General features: G+C 41.8%; 1 protein-coding gene across 3 annotated transcripts in view; it reads left to right on the forward strand.

The window, feature by feature from the left end:
* The window catches only part of RUNX2 (RUNX family transcription factor 2), a 126,485-nt gene extending 114,558 nt beyond the window's left edge, over window positions 1–11,927 (forward strand). For 2 of the 3 annotated variants that reach the window (XM_045542081.1, XM_045542083.1), the window contains 2 exons: window positions 6,027–6,092; window positions 7,639–11,927. In XM_045542081.1, the coding sequence (XP_045398037.1) occupies window positions 6,027–6,092; window positions 7,639–8,117 (545 nt within the window). In that variant the 3' untranslated portion in view covers window positions 8,118–11,927. The remainder of the gene's footprint in view (window positions 1–6,026; window positions 6,093–7,638) is intronic. The other variant, XM_045542082.1, reaches the window with a different exon arrangement.
* Window positions 11,928–13,558: the final 1,631 nt, after the last annotated feature.

Consider the following 13,558-nt stretch of genomic DNA (forward strand, 5'->3'; position numbering starts at 1 on the left):
TTTAGCGTGAGGGGAGAAATTCAGGGAAATTTGAAAAATTGACCCCTTGGAACCTGAGTGTGGAAATGCAAAGTTATATTTTGCATGTAGTCTAAACTTGATTTTTGGATAGTGTTTATATAGCATTTCTGCTTCTGTCATGTTGCCTGCTTGAGACTATGCTAGTAATACATTTGTTTATGTATTACTAGCATGTTGCCTGCTTGAGACTGTGCTAGTTGTACATTTGTTTAGGAAAGTTTTTTTAAGCATCCATCTTTTCTCAGCACCATACTATGCATTAGCCAGGATCTAAAAGAAGCATATGTGATTGTTACTGTTAATTTGCCTTCTCTTTAGTTGGAAAGTGAAAATACTTACCTAAAACCAACGGTAATACTTTAGAATGCATGCAGTGGTAAGATTTATATACATAAATAGCCAAGGCTTGTATGGTAAAGAAAAGGTTATGATAAAAATGTGTATACCCAGGATGTCCTTATGTGGTAGCGAACTGTGAAGACAGTGCTTACTTACCTTGCTCAGGCAAAGAAGGGGAAGTGGTGGACACTGGGGAGAGCATGAGCAAAGACCCCAGAAGGATCCTAAGTGTATGTCACCCTATGAGTAAGAAGGTCCACACTGAGGATCAGTGGGATGTGACCTTGGAAGAGGAGGGCAAAGGATTCTGAGTATGCCCGTAGCCTCCTTATTTTTCACTCCTTTATTGCAGAGCTGCTCAGCATGCCTTCTGAAAGGTGTCTGAACTATGCTTGATTAAGTGGTGATACACTCTGGTCTTAAGGCTCTGCCACCCCTGTGGCTTGTAAAGGTAGTATGCAAGTGGGAGAATTTCCTCTTTCGTGTGTGTGTTCACAGAATGCAGATCTCAGGAAGCTCAAGGCAGATCCTCTACATTTTTCCACTGGCATGCAGCAGATAGCAGAGGTAGGGTAGAACACTGGAGTCTCGTGCTGCCACTGGGATCTACCTCATCTGGAGGCCTCCATGTCTTCATCTGTAAAAGTCACCTATGATTCTTGGTGACTCTGACATACTGCTTCTATATACTAGTGTAGAAATTCATGCAGGATGCGAGTTTCACCTTCTGTTAACTTTACTCACTCAGAATAAAGACCATGACCTTAGTGGCAGGTGATTAACCCTGAATCATGATCGAGGGTGAGTGGAGTAACCTTCCAGCAGGCCATGGCCCTCTGGAGGGCTGGCCTGGCCCCTTTTCCCCTTTGTCTTGTCTCCCTGGGGCTCCCCAGTGTGGACCTATACACAGATACTGGCTCTGAGGCAGGACGGGCGCCGGGAATGGAGTGGGAATAACACCGGTAGGAAACCAGAGGCATCCGTTTACTAGTGGCAACTGCTGTTTGTGGGGCCCCTGTTTGCAGTGTGATGTAATTAATGATGCTTGGGAATAGCTTTGACTGCTCTGTAAAGAGAGTTTTACAAGGTTTTATAGGTATGGAACTTATTTGGATTACATTTTAGGTTCCATGTCAACATTGCTTAGTATCTGATTTTTCTTTAATGTGTCAAAATGTATTAGCTATTGTACAGAGTTTCTGATCTTTAGATTCATTTACTTATTCATTTATTCTTCCAGCTGTACACTCAACATATTTTTTTCATTTTAACCTCTTACTGTGTACTAGGTTCTGAGATGGATATGAGAGGAAAATAATTCCTTTACCATCCAAAGCTGACTTTATAGTTGGAGAGAACAGACTGAAAAACAGCTAATAATTCAACAAAGGAGTCAGGGTCCAAAAGAGTGATATAGAAAAATAAATGCTATTGGAACAGAAGTGGAATAGGAAATTTCACAATAAAACAGTTGGGAAGAGGGGGCAGCCAGAAGGCTGTAACAGGGGAAGAAGATTCTTGGTGCCAGAGGAGAAGCAGCCCTGCGTAGATCTTGTGTATTAAATGTTCCAACAGAAGGAACACTGTGAGGGGGTTAATAAAAAGGTCTTAGGCTTTATTTGAGATTTGTTGAAGCAATAACTCCTACCATTTAAAAGGCCCCAATGAAGCTTTGAAGTTAACACCTCATTGCTGGGAAGTATGATGGCTTTTCATTCCGTACCTTTATGCCCTCACGTAAAAAAAAAGTAGGGTCGGGGACTCTGAATATGCCAACATATGTTCAGTCTAGATTCAAGGCCCCTTTTCCTTTTTCCTGCCCCAATCTGCCTCCTCAGCTGGGGTGTGTAAAATCTGCTGTTTAGAGGAGAAGATAACACGGGTACAGTGTTTCCCAGCTGACAGCCCCAAATGGCAAGTACCCTGTCTGTTATTCTTCTCAAACTCTGATTTCCTTTCATTCTAGAGATCCCCTTGCCCATTTTTGGTCAACTGTTATTTATTGAGGGCCTACCAAGCGGGGAAATGTATGTTAGAGTAAAGGCCTGGAAATGTCAAGTAGTAAGTGGTAGTAAGCACAGAAGGGGAGACAGAGAAGTATTAGATCTCTGTCCTCAACAGCTCTCCGGGAGGGAGTCACACGTCCCCCAGCGTGAGTAGCATGAGAAAGCAGTGTGTGAGAGATGTCACAGGGACTGCAGGCCCTGAGAATTAAAGCAGGTCACAGATTCTCTTGTATTCCCTCCTCTTGATTTCACATACTTTCCACTTCTTCTGAAGACCCAAGAAACCTGGGTGGGTAAAGAGAGGCTATTTCCTTTTGCCTCGTAGACCTTGTAGGGAGGTGCAAGATGTTTTTTTTACTTTTAACATTGACTCCATTTTTATTTCAGCATCGTAGACATTTTATAATGTATTCTTCCCTTATGTATAGTCGGTTGTTAAAAACTGCCGCTGCTGCTTTAATGAGCGAGGTTCTCGTAGCTCTCTTTATGACAGCTACATTTGTTTGCAAGCTGTCTGGCTGTGGCTAGGGCTGCAGACAGCAGCTTTGGAATGAAGTGCATCTGTAGGAAGCCAGGAGGTCCTAAAGGGATCAAACCCTTGACCTTGGTCTCATTCACATTTTCTTTTCTTTCTTCATTTTTAAGGTAGAGTCTCGCTCTGTCGCCTGGGCTAGAGTGCCGTGGTGTCAGCCCAGCTCACGGCAACTTCAAACTCCTGGGCTCAAGCGCTCCTCCTGCCTCAGCCTTCCAAGTAGCTGGCAGGCACACACCACCAAGCCCGGCTAATTTTTGCTGTTTTTAGTAGAGACAGGGTCTCGCTCTTGCTCAGGCTGGTCTCGAACTCCTGACCTCAAGTGATCCTCCCACCTTGGCCTCCCAGAGTGCTAGGATTATAGGAGTGATCCACCGCAACTGGCCCTCATTCACATTTTGCCCTGAGCAACTGAACTAATTGCCTACTGTTTAGCAGATTAGATGAACAATAATGCCTAAAAGAGTTGTTAGTAGTATCCCAAAGATAGTAACTCTGGTTGGGGCAACACTTAGGCACCAAAAGAATTTATTGAAGTATTTTCTATTTAGACAAACAGACCTCTAAGATAGCAGGTGAGTATGCATACATACATATATATACACTCACATACATATAGATGGATAGAGATCTGTGATCATGTTAACCAAATTCCTTAAGGGTAACTAATATTGCATGTCCTTTGTTAGAAGTCAAAGAGGTTGATCTAGTGGTGGCTCTGCCTCTCAAGGTGTGTGATTTTGGGATGTGGAATAAATGGCTTCCCTTCTCTGGATTTCACCTTTCCTATTTGTCAAACAGGCTTAGATTATAGTTATCTAAGCAGTAAGTTAGGAGTTTAGACTTTTCCATCAGAGTACTCCAACTAGCAGAAGGGGTACTTGGATACTTAGGGGATCTGGGGGCATAGCCTAAAGCTTCACAAGTACAAAATTTTGTTGAAGTTATTTTTTATTTGTTTATCTAAAAATTCACCTAAGTGTTGCATTCTCCTCCATATCATATTCATATTTACTATATAGTGTATTCCTTTGCCTAAGTTGAATAAAAACCCATCAGGAAGATGGAAGACAAACCATGTTTATCTTGGGCTTCCAGTAACTCCTGGCAGCCTTCCAGACACCACCAAGTGTAGGCACATGACATTTTGAAACTCTCAGAACCAGGTAATCTCGTATTGACTGTAGCATCCTCAACTTCTGAGCAACTTCCACTGTTTAGCAAAGCGTAATGTGTTTTGGACATGGAAGAGACACATGGATAACAACAAAAAAATGGATATATGAAAGTTGTTCCTTCTCATTTTAAGAAGGTTCCCAAACCACCAATGGCTTTGTTTACTTGGTAGGTGTAGTCAGGAGTTTTAACCCGGCTCTGGGGTGCTCTGAGGCTACCAGGCACCAGGCACATCACTGGGGCAGTTGTTGAGTGTTGGTTTTACATTTATAAAATTAGATTGGGGTAGTACTACTTTTAAAACTCTCTAGGCTGTAATCTTTGGACTCTTTTAATAAGTCAAATTTACATTTTGTATACTTTAGTTAATGTAATCCTCAGTTCTTTTTTTTTTTTTTAAGTTTGTGACTGTAATGTGGCCAGTGACACAAGGTATGAGTACTTCAGGACACAATGTCCAAAATAACCCCAGAAGGAGGTCTAAAAGGAAACCTGAGTTCATGTACAAAACAGAGATTAGAAAGTATAGATACAACCCTCTTCAATGAAAGAAAATTTATATTATTTGCTTCTATAACAATTATTATAAATAAATTTAAGATTAAGAAGGAGTTTATATTCTCTCTTTTTAAGCCTAGGATTCCTCTTACCTCCCCATCATAGATTATTACATAAGAGATCTCATATTGTACCATGGCAAATTGTTGCTATTTCTTCATACAGAACACATTGCAGTATGTTTACTGAAATATATTGGTAACATAAAATGACTAAACAGATTCCAGAAAATTCTATGATTTTTTTAAGTTATAAAGATTATCCTGTAATCCCTTTAAAGTCTACAGTAGCTGTCTTTGTCAAGAAAGAGTTAATCCTCAAGACATTACAGACTGAAATGACAAGAAGCGATTGGTCAGAATATTGTAAACCTAGCGGAAATTTGTTGCATTGCTTTCTATAAACCACAACCAGAGCTCATTAATTGAAAAATGAATGTCAATTTGTGTTAGCTAACATCCATAAACCAAAAAAGGTACAGCGATCCTGGCATGTGATGGATAATAAAAACATCAGCAAAATGTATCAGGTAAAATGGAGAAGAAGGTTGGGGGAGTGGTAAATTCAAAACCATATTGGAGTTTACCGCCAGGGCCCCACATAAAGGGTTTTAATGAGGCTTCTGCATCAAAATAAGTAAAACCATATGGAATTTTAATTATTACTACAGTGTATTTTAAAGTACAAATACACATGAGAAGCATTTTTTACAGTAACATATCTATTTGTGTGAACTCTGTGCTTCTGTGGGGGGCAAACGATGACATTGTAACTGCAGCTTCTTTCCAATTTCCATCGCCCACGTTATTCTGCCTTTCCTCATATGAGCTCAGCATTGAACTTAATGCCTGCAGAAGTGACCTGCCTAGAGCTGTTAGCTCTGCCAGCTCAGGGTCACCTGGATGCTCAGCGGTGCACAGGCCGGCTGAGGGACATCTGTGGCCTCCACTTAGTGTCTGTATTGTGTAAGACAGTGCAAAGGCATCGGGCGGGGGAGATGCTTACAGCTGCTCTGCTCCCATATCTGATTCTGTCATAATCACTACTTGCACATTTTTAAACTTGAGCTTGTCAGAATTTCATTTGGGGGAGGGGTCAGGTAGAGGCAAGTTGAGAATGGAAGAATTTACAAAAAGCAGAGAAGTGATTGCCTGGGCTGTGTCAGTTTTGGTTTGTCATCTTGAAAGTGTTTGCTTCTGGCATTAGAGGCTGCTCACTAGCTTTCTACCCTCTGCTTCTGGGCCTGTGGACTCTGGGAAACTACTAATGAGGAAGGGGAACCTCTCTGTCTACCCTTCCCCTCAGGCTCTTGCTTCTCCTTCTATCTTGGAATTCATGGTCTTAGAACTTTAGAGCTGGAAGGGAACTTAGAGCTCATCCCCCTCATTTTACAGATGATGACACTGCCACCTCTGACTTCTGCCTCTGGCCTTCCACTCTCAGTAAGAAGAGCCAGGCAGGTGAGACTTTTCACAATTGCTGGGCGGGGCAGGGCTGGGCTGGGCTGGGCTGTCTGATTGGTAACTGTCCAATTTGTGAGTTTTGTTAACTACATGTTGCTTTTAAATAGTCGCTTTTTATTACAAATGCACATCATGGCACTTAACCTCCCCCTAGCATTTTATGAAGATCCTAAGCAGGGTGCATTTTAACAGAAATTGACAACCTTCAACCAGCACCTTTAAAGAAAAGTGTTGGGGTTATTCCTTTAATAAACATTGTAGTATCCAAGAACAAGGGCTGAATAAAAATGGGACTGGTGGAGTAACTATTCACTAAGGTCTTCTGGAATTGCTAAGTCCTTCCCTTTATAGCTAAAAGCTATAGGAAAAGCAAATATGTGGTCCAAATAATTGGAAGATTTTAGAAGGAATCAAAATCTTAATAAGAGCATTGGTACTATAAAAAGGCTTGCCACAATTCTGTCAATTCTAGAAGATCATAATTAGCACAATACTTAAGGATCACCACTATAATGACTATTTTTAGTCATTTCATAAAACTAGTTTTCATGTTAAATGGTTTACAACTGTGGTTTCATAGGTTAGGCACCAGAAATATCTATCAAGGAGGCCTACTGCTAGCTTTAGAAGTTTAAGGACTTCACTTTTCAGGGGAGAACCATTTTGCCTCTAGGTTACTGCTTCAAATCAACCTGAAGCTGATTCTGTAGGATGTGGAGCACGTGTCTGGTAGGTGGGTGGGGAGGGGCCCTCCTCTTAATGTGCCCTAGGCATCGAGCCTTTCACAAAAGCTACTGTCAGCACCTGGCCTAAATCAGATCCTAAGTCTCCCATCAAGACTTGATTCCGAAGGCACTAAGCCTTCCTGCCCCTCTCACTTTTAAAACCTGCTTATCCAGCTGACCCTCCCTATATGCACCCAGAGAAGATAGTTTCAGACTACATTGAAATCTGGTTTGATTCACTAATACTAAGATGAAGCTTATAACAAGATTTTAAATTCTTTTAAGGGTTTAAAAGAAATGATAGGAACATGTTAGGGTATCTTTTTGATGTCCCTTCATTGATGAAGGAGCCCTGCCAAGAGTACTAATAATAAAACTTATTATTTTGGAATTTCTTTTATATTGAGTTGAGGAAAATAAACTTGTTTGATTTAGTAAAAGTGTCACTTCAAATATCTGAAGTGCAACGGGAAACAAAAAGAGAAAAAAAGTCAATGAAGATTCGGTCTTAAGTCTGGTGAGTGAACCTGTATGATCAGAGTGTTGGGTTGGTTTACACACATGACCTAGCACACGTTTGGGTTTTTAAAGCCCTTTGGGAGTCTCTGGGGGTGAAGAACTTAAGGATAAATGCTATTAAGACTGTAAAGTGGGGGGCGGGGGAAGACTGTACAGTGACTGGTGCATTTGAAGGTCTGTTTATGGCTTGCTGTTCCTTTTTGGGAAAGCTAAAGTTTTCTTTTTTTCTTGTAACGATTCTATCATTATTTTAATTGATATTTACAGATTTTCCCCCCATCTTCTGTTATAATTTTTAGGTGCTTCAGAGCTGGGCCCTTTTTCAGACCCCAGGCAGTTCCCCAGCATTTCATCCCTCACTGAGAGCCGCTTCTCCAACCCACGAATGCACTATCCAGCCACCTTTACTTACACCCCGCCAGTCACCTCAGGCATGTCCCTCGGCATGTCCGCCACCACCCACTACCACACCTACCTGCCACCACCCTACCCCGGCTCCTCCCAAAGCCAGAGCGGACCCTTCCAGACCAGCAGCACTCCATATCTCTACTATGGCACTTCGTCAGGATCCTATCAGTTCCCCATGGTGCCGGGGGGAGACCGGTCTCCTTCCAGAATGCTCCCGCCGTGCACCACCACCTCGAATGGCAGCACGCTATTAAATCCAAATTTGCCTAACCAGAATGATGGTGTTGACGCTGACGGAAGCCACAGCAGTTCCCCAACCGTTTTGAATTCTAGTGGCAGAATGGATGAATCTGTTTGGCGACCGTATTGAAATTCCTCAGCTGTGGCCCAGCGGTGCCCGGGGGCCACGTCCCACACGTATCGATATATACATATATAGAAAGGGTGCATATATATGTATATTAATTAGCTATCTACAAAGTGCCTATTTTTTAGAAGATTTTTTCATTCACTCAGTCATGGTCTTGCAACCACGAGAGGGTAGCTATTGAGAAGCAGAAGGCCCAAGAGAGATGATCACAATCAGGTTTCAGATTGTTGACTATTTAAGATGTGCTTTTGCAAAGGAACAAACAAGAGAAAAGGTATTTTGTTGTTGTTGTTCGGTCTGTTATCGTAAATCACCTGTTCCTATGCCAGTTCAGAGAGGTGGACTCCAGGTTCAGGAGAGAGAAGAGCAAAGCCGCTTCCTCTCTGTGCTTTGAAACCACACACCCTCACGGTTGCAGCTGTGTACGGACCAGTGCGCTCTGCCGACCCGCTTACAAAGCCGGTCAAGGTGCACGTAAAGGGACAAGAGGTAGAATGGATGCTCCCATTGCAGTACGATCCATTCAGAATCACTGTTTCAAACTTTGCTTTCAGACTTGCTGCAGGTACTCATTTGAACTGTTTGGTTCAGTTTTTTTTTTTCCTACTCTAAGAAAGTGACTTCAAAAATACTGATCAGGATAGATTATTTTATTTTACTTTTGGATACTTCCCCCCTTTCCCATTTAACCAAAAAGAAACCCCATCCCTAAAACCTTCCTTCTCCTTTTATGCAAAACTGAAAATGGCAATACCTTATTATAGCCATAATGGTATAGATAGTGTTTGCGTTTGGCTGTGTGTTATTTGTTTTTTTTTTTAAATTATGAATATGTGTAAAATCTGAGGTAACTTGCTAACGTGAATGGTCATATAACTTTAAAGATATATTTATAATTATTTAATAACATTTGGACCCTTGAAACATTTCTTAGTGTATTGATATGTTGACTTCGGTCTCTAAAAGTGCTCTTTATTAAGTAACAAATTTCTTCAGTGGGCTAGAGCCATATCTGAAATATTGCTAAGCAATTTCAGTTCATCCATGCACAATGTGATTTTTAAAAGTACTTCCATCTCCAAATATTTTAGATGTAGCTTGTTTTTGTGATGTATGAAGGAAATGCCATGTTTAGTTCTTTCAGATCTTTGATTGCCTCTAACACAGCTTTGCCTTTTAAAGCAATAATTAGGGATTTACAAAACAACTCTTAACCCTTTTTCACCTACGTTGCCCCTTATCAGCATGAAATGCTAAAGTGATGCAGTTTCCTAATTTTGGGGGGGTAATTATGACTGTGGTCATATTAAAAAGACAAGCACAAATGAATCATTGAACTGCAGAAAAATGTTCTGTGGTTTTATAGTTAAGCAAAACTCTAAATCTCCAGGCTTCATAGCGAAGACATTAAAGTCACACATGGGATAAAGGATCAATCATGATACGCATAGTACAGGAGAGCAAAATTGCACCAGGGATTCGCACCCAACCAGCCTTACCAAACAGTAAATCAGGGGAACCCAAATCTGCCTTACCCAACAGCCCCCTGGCAGCTTTCCACAGAATTTGCATTTAAAGGAGCAGAAAGATGTCACTGTCTTTTGGGAACAGGTCATCTGAAGTGGCAGCCAAGTTCCAGCAGGTAGCTGATCGGAGAGGGCACACATCCCGTATGGGGACCTACATACAGCCTTTGGCATTTGTATGTTATACAAGGGAGGGCGGGGGTATGTGCAGTTTGGTGTCTACTGCTGTGTGTGAATTTGAGCTAGCGCCCTTCTGTAGGATGCATTTTGACCACTCCTGGCTACCACATATCAAATCCCCAAGTGCAAATCCTCAATCCAAACCAGTATCATTTGATGACACCAGCAGGCCAATCCCTGCTCTCTGCCCACACAGGTCAGGGCCCCTTCATGTGAATCCTGTGCCCTCCCAAGCAGAACTTAGCAGAGATTTTCCTCCAGCCCCCAGAAGCCTCCTCGCTCTCTAGTCATTCTCAAGCCCACCTTTGTAGGTTGCCCAGCAATGCAGGACAGCTTTTGTGGGGCGATTGGACCTGTGCTTCTTGCCTAGGAGTCTCCCTTGGAATTCGTCCTGACTCCTAATAAAAATTGAAGGGAAAACAGAACAAAACACTTTGCCTTCTAAAGGTTGTATACCAAGTATGCTTAGAAAAATAAGCCACTTTTCTATTCCTTAAGTAAGATGGAAGTAGTAATTGATACTATTTATTGTTTGTGTGTGGTAGCTTGAAGCACACCACTGTCCATTTATTTGTAAGTGTAAAATATGTGTGTTTGTTTCAGCAGCACTTAAAAAAGCCAGTGTCTGGTTACACATTTCAATTTTAATTAATTGACATAAAAATGTTACCACCAGCTGCATCCTATTTAATAAAAAAGATACTATATTTGTACATTATTTTTTAATGTTAAAAGGGCTTTTTTAAGTTTATGGTACACATACTAAGTGACTTTCGGGATGCTTTTGTGTTGAAATGTAATTATAGTGGCTGCAGGCAGCAACCCAGAAACACTTTAAAAGTTTTTTTTTCCTTGGGAAAAATTCAAGCACTTCTTCCCTCCAGCCTCACTCCAACCACCCCAATGGAGTAATTCACATTTCTTAGAACAAATTCTGTCCTTTTTTGGCCTAGGGGTTAAAATTTTGTGGGTTTTTTCTTTTTTTCTTTCCTTCTCTTTTTCTTTTTACTGAACCCTTAATTTGCACTGGGTCATGTGTATGATTTGTGATTTCAAGACCAAAGCAAAGTCTAACTACTACTATGGAACCATGTACTAGTCAACACTCTATTTCCTGGGGGTTAAAATAGCATGGTTCCGTATGCAGCACAAACACTGCAGGAATTCACAGCGTGACCAACACAGCCACATTTTTATCCTAAATTTCAGTTGTCTCACAAATTTTAACCTATGTCAGAGTTCCAGAACAGGTACTACAGCTTTGGTTTTAGATGAGTGGAATGACATCCAGCCTGGAACTGAGAGACTCAACAGATGATTGTTTCTCTTTGGGCTGTTTCACTAACCGCACCCCCCCCTCCCCTGTCCCCACCCAGGGCCCTTTAAAAATGAGCAGAGAAATCCCACTAGGGACCATCCATGGTAATTCAGAAGGGAGGAGATGTGTGAGCTGGCTTAAAGGGTTCCCTCCATTTCTGAGAAAAGAGACTGGCCCAGAATATAGGTGAATACATGGAAACACAAAGCATTAGCAAAAGTAATCATTATACCTACGGTATTTGAAAGAACAATAATAAACACAATAAAGATGATCCTTCCAAACCTTGAATTTGTTGTTCTTAAAAAGATAATGCATTTAAAAAAATATTTTCTATGTGAGAATTTTTTAGATGTTTGTTTACTTCATGTTTACAAATAATTGTTTGCTTTTTAATGCAGTACTTTGAAATATATCAGCCAAAACCATAACTTACAGTCATTTCTTAGGTATTCTGAATAAAATTCCATTTTCTGGATATGCTTTACCATTCTTAGATTTCTGTGGAACGAAAAGTATTTGTAGCGTTTTGTGTAAATACAAGCTTTCATTTTTATTTTTTCCAATTGCTATTGCCCAAGATTTGCTTTCCATGCACATATTGTACAAATTCTGCTTTGTGCCACAGGTCATGATTGTGGATGAGTTTACTCTTAACTTCAAAGGGACTATTTGTATTGTATGTTGCAACTGTAAATTGAATTATTTGGCATTTTTCTCATGATTGTAATATTAATTTGAAGTTTGAATTTAATTTTCAATAAAATGGCTTTTTTGGTTTTGTTATGTGTGTACACTGGGTCTTTTCTCATCCGCGGTTTCTCTCTAGTCTGACACCTACTCCCGCCTACACCTGGGCACTTACTGGTCTTACCACTTGCCAGGGTTGGGTAAGAGCAGAGATCTTATATTGCTGGTCAGAGGGGAGAAAAAATATTGGTAAGCACTGTCTTCTTGGTTTGTCCTCCTCCTAGAGGGGTGGGCAAAGCTTCTAGCAGTGAACTCACTTCCTTATTAGCTTGTGTCTGAAGGAGCAGCACTCACCCCATCCTTAGGGAAGGCCCTTCCTCCAGCTGTGGGACCAGTCAGGGTGTATACACGACAGCGCTGATGCTTTTGTGATTCTAATTTCTGGGAACATGAACGGGGCCCAGCAAGTGAACCCCTGGCTTTACTCGGAAGATCTTGGGCAGCCCAGACATAGGGGTAATCTATTTTCCTTCCCACCATCTCTTTTGGGTTCTTAAAAATAGTCAACCAAAGCCCAAGAATGAGTAAAAATGGACCTTGGCCTGGAAGGCTCTAGCCTCAGAAAAATCCTACTAGTGAACATAACCATAGTTTAGAGTTTTGTTTTTTTTTCTTAGCCATTGTTTATTTTCGGTAAGTCCCTCCCTGGCGATAAGGTGGAGGGCCTGGGGCACAGTGGTTGCTTTCTCTATGTCCTGTGCTTGCTGTGTGCTTTGCTTACCACAGTCCGCAAAGATGGAACCAGGAAGTCACTGGCCACGCTGGCCCACGTCATAGCGAGAGTTAGAAGCCTTTAAGAGGATCTGGTTATTCTTAAAACCCTTTGGCATTGTTTTCTAAGAAATCTTGGAAACAGTTAATTTCTAAGAACAGGAAACATCCTACAAGCACTTGGGTGAACTTAGGCCACGGAGTTTGTTTGCAACTCTTTTGAGGATGTGTATTTATTTATTTTTTTAAACTAAACGTCTGTTTGACTTTAAAAGGCATTCACAAGGGAGGTGGGCCCAGTGGCTTTCTTCTCCAGGTTTGTCCAGCAGGAAGGGTTAGTGCAAATCACTTTACTCCTCTAGGTCGCAGTTTCTTGGTTTACGGAGAGGCATTGGGCTAGACGTTTCAGGCTGGATAATTCTTCTGTGTGGGTCAGGGATGCTGTCCTGTGCATCGTAGGATGTTAACAGAGTCCCTGGCCTCTACCTACTAGATGCTAGTAGCACCTCTCTACTTATGGGAACCAAAAAGGCCTCTAGACTTGCCCAGTGTCCTCTGGATGGCAAAATCTCCACCAGTTGAGGACCACTGGGCTAGAAGCTCTCCCTAAATTCTTAGGTCAGGCTTTATGGACAGCTGATGTGAGAATACCCTGCTCATTAGAACAGGGTAGCCAGGCAGAAGACTGAGGAGCTCTGCCGTGATGGATGTACATCAGCCTTTTCTATCCCTCCACCGGATGGCAGGCACCCTGTGGTATGGGGAGGGATGCTCCTGGCTTTTTCGTCTGCACTTCTTCCCTCCTCTCCGCATCACAGGCTGTGCAGCCCATGAACAACCCCGCTGTGGAGCTTTGCTAGGCCCAGACTGGTTGGCCATGTTTATCATGGCTGCTCTGTTTCTCACTGAAACGACAGGCGGAAGAGGAAAGCAATTTCTGTAGGGCTTTTGACCCC

Source organism: Lemur catta, chromosome 2 (genome assembly GCF_020740605.2).
Source record: "Lemur catta isolate mLemCat1 chromosome 2, mLemCat1.pri, whole genome shotgun sequence".
Taxonomy (NCBI): domain Eukaryota; kingdom Metazoa; phylum Chordata; class Mammalia; order Primates; family Lemuridae; genus Lemur; species Lemur catta.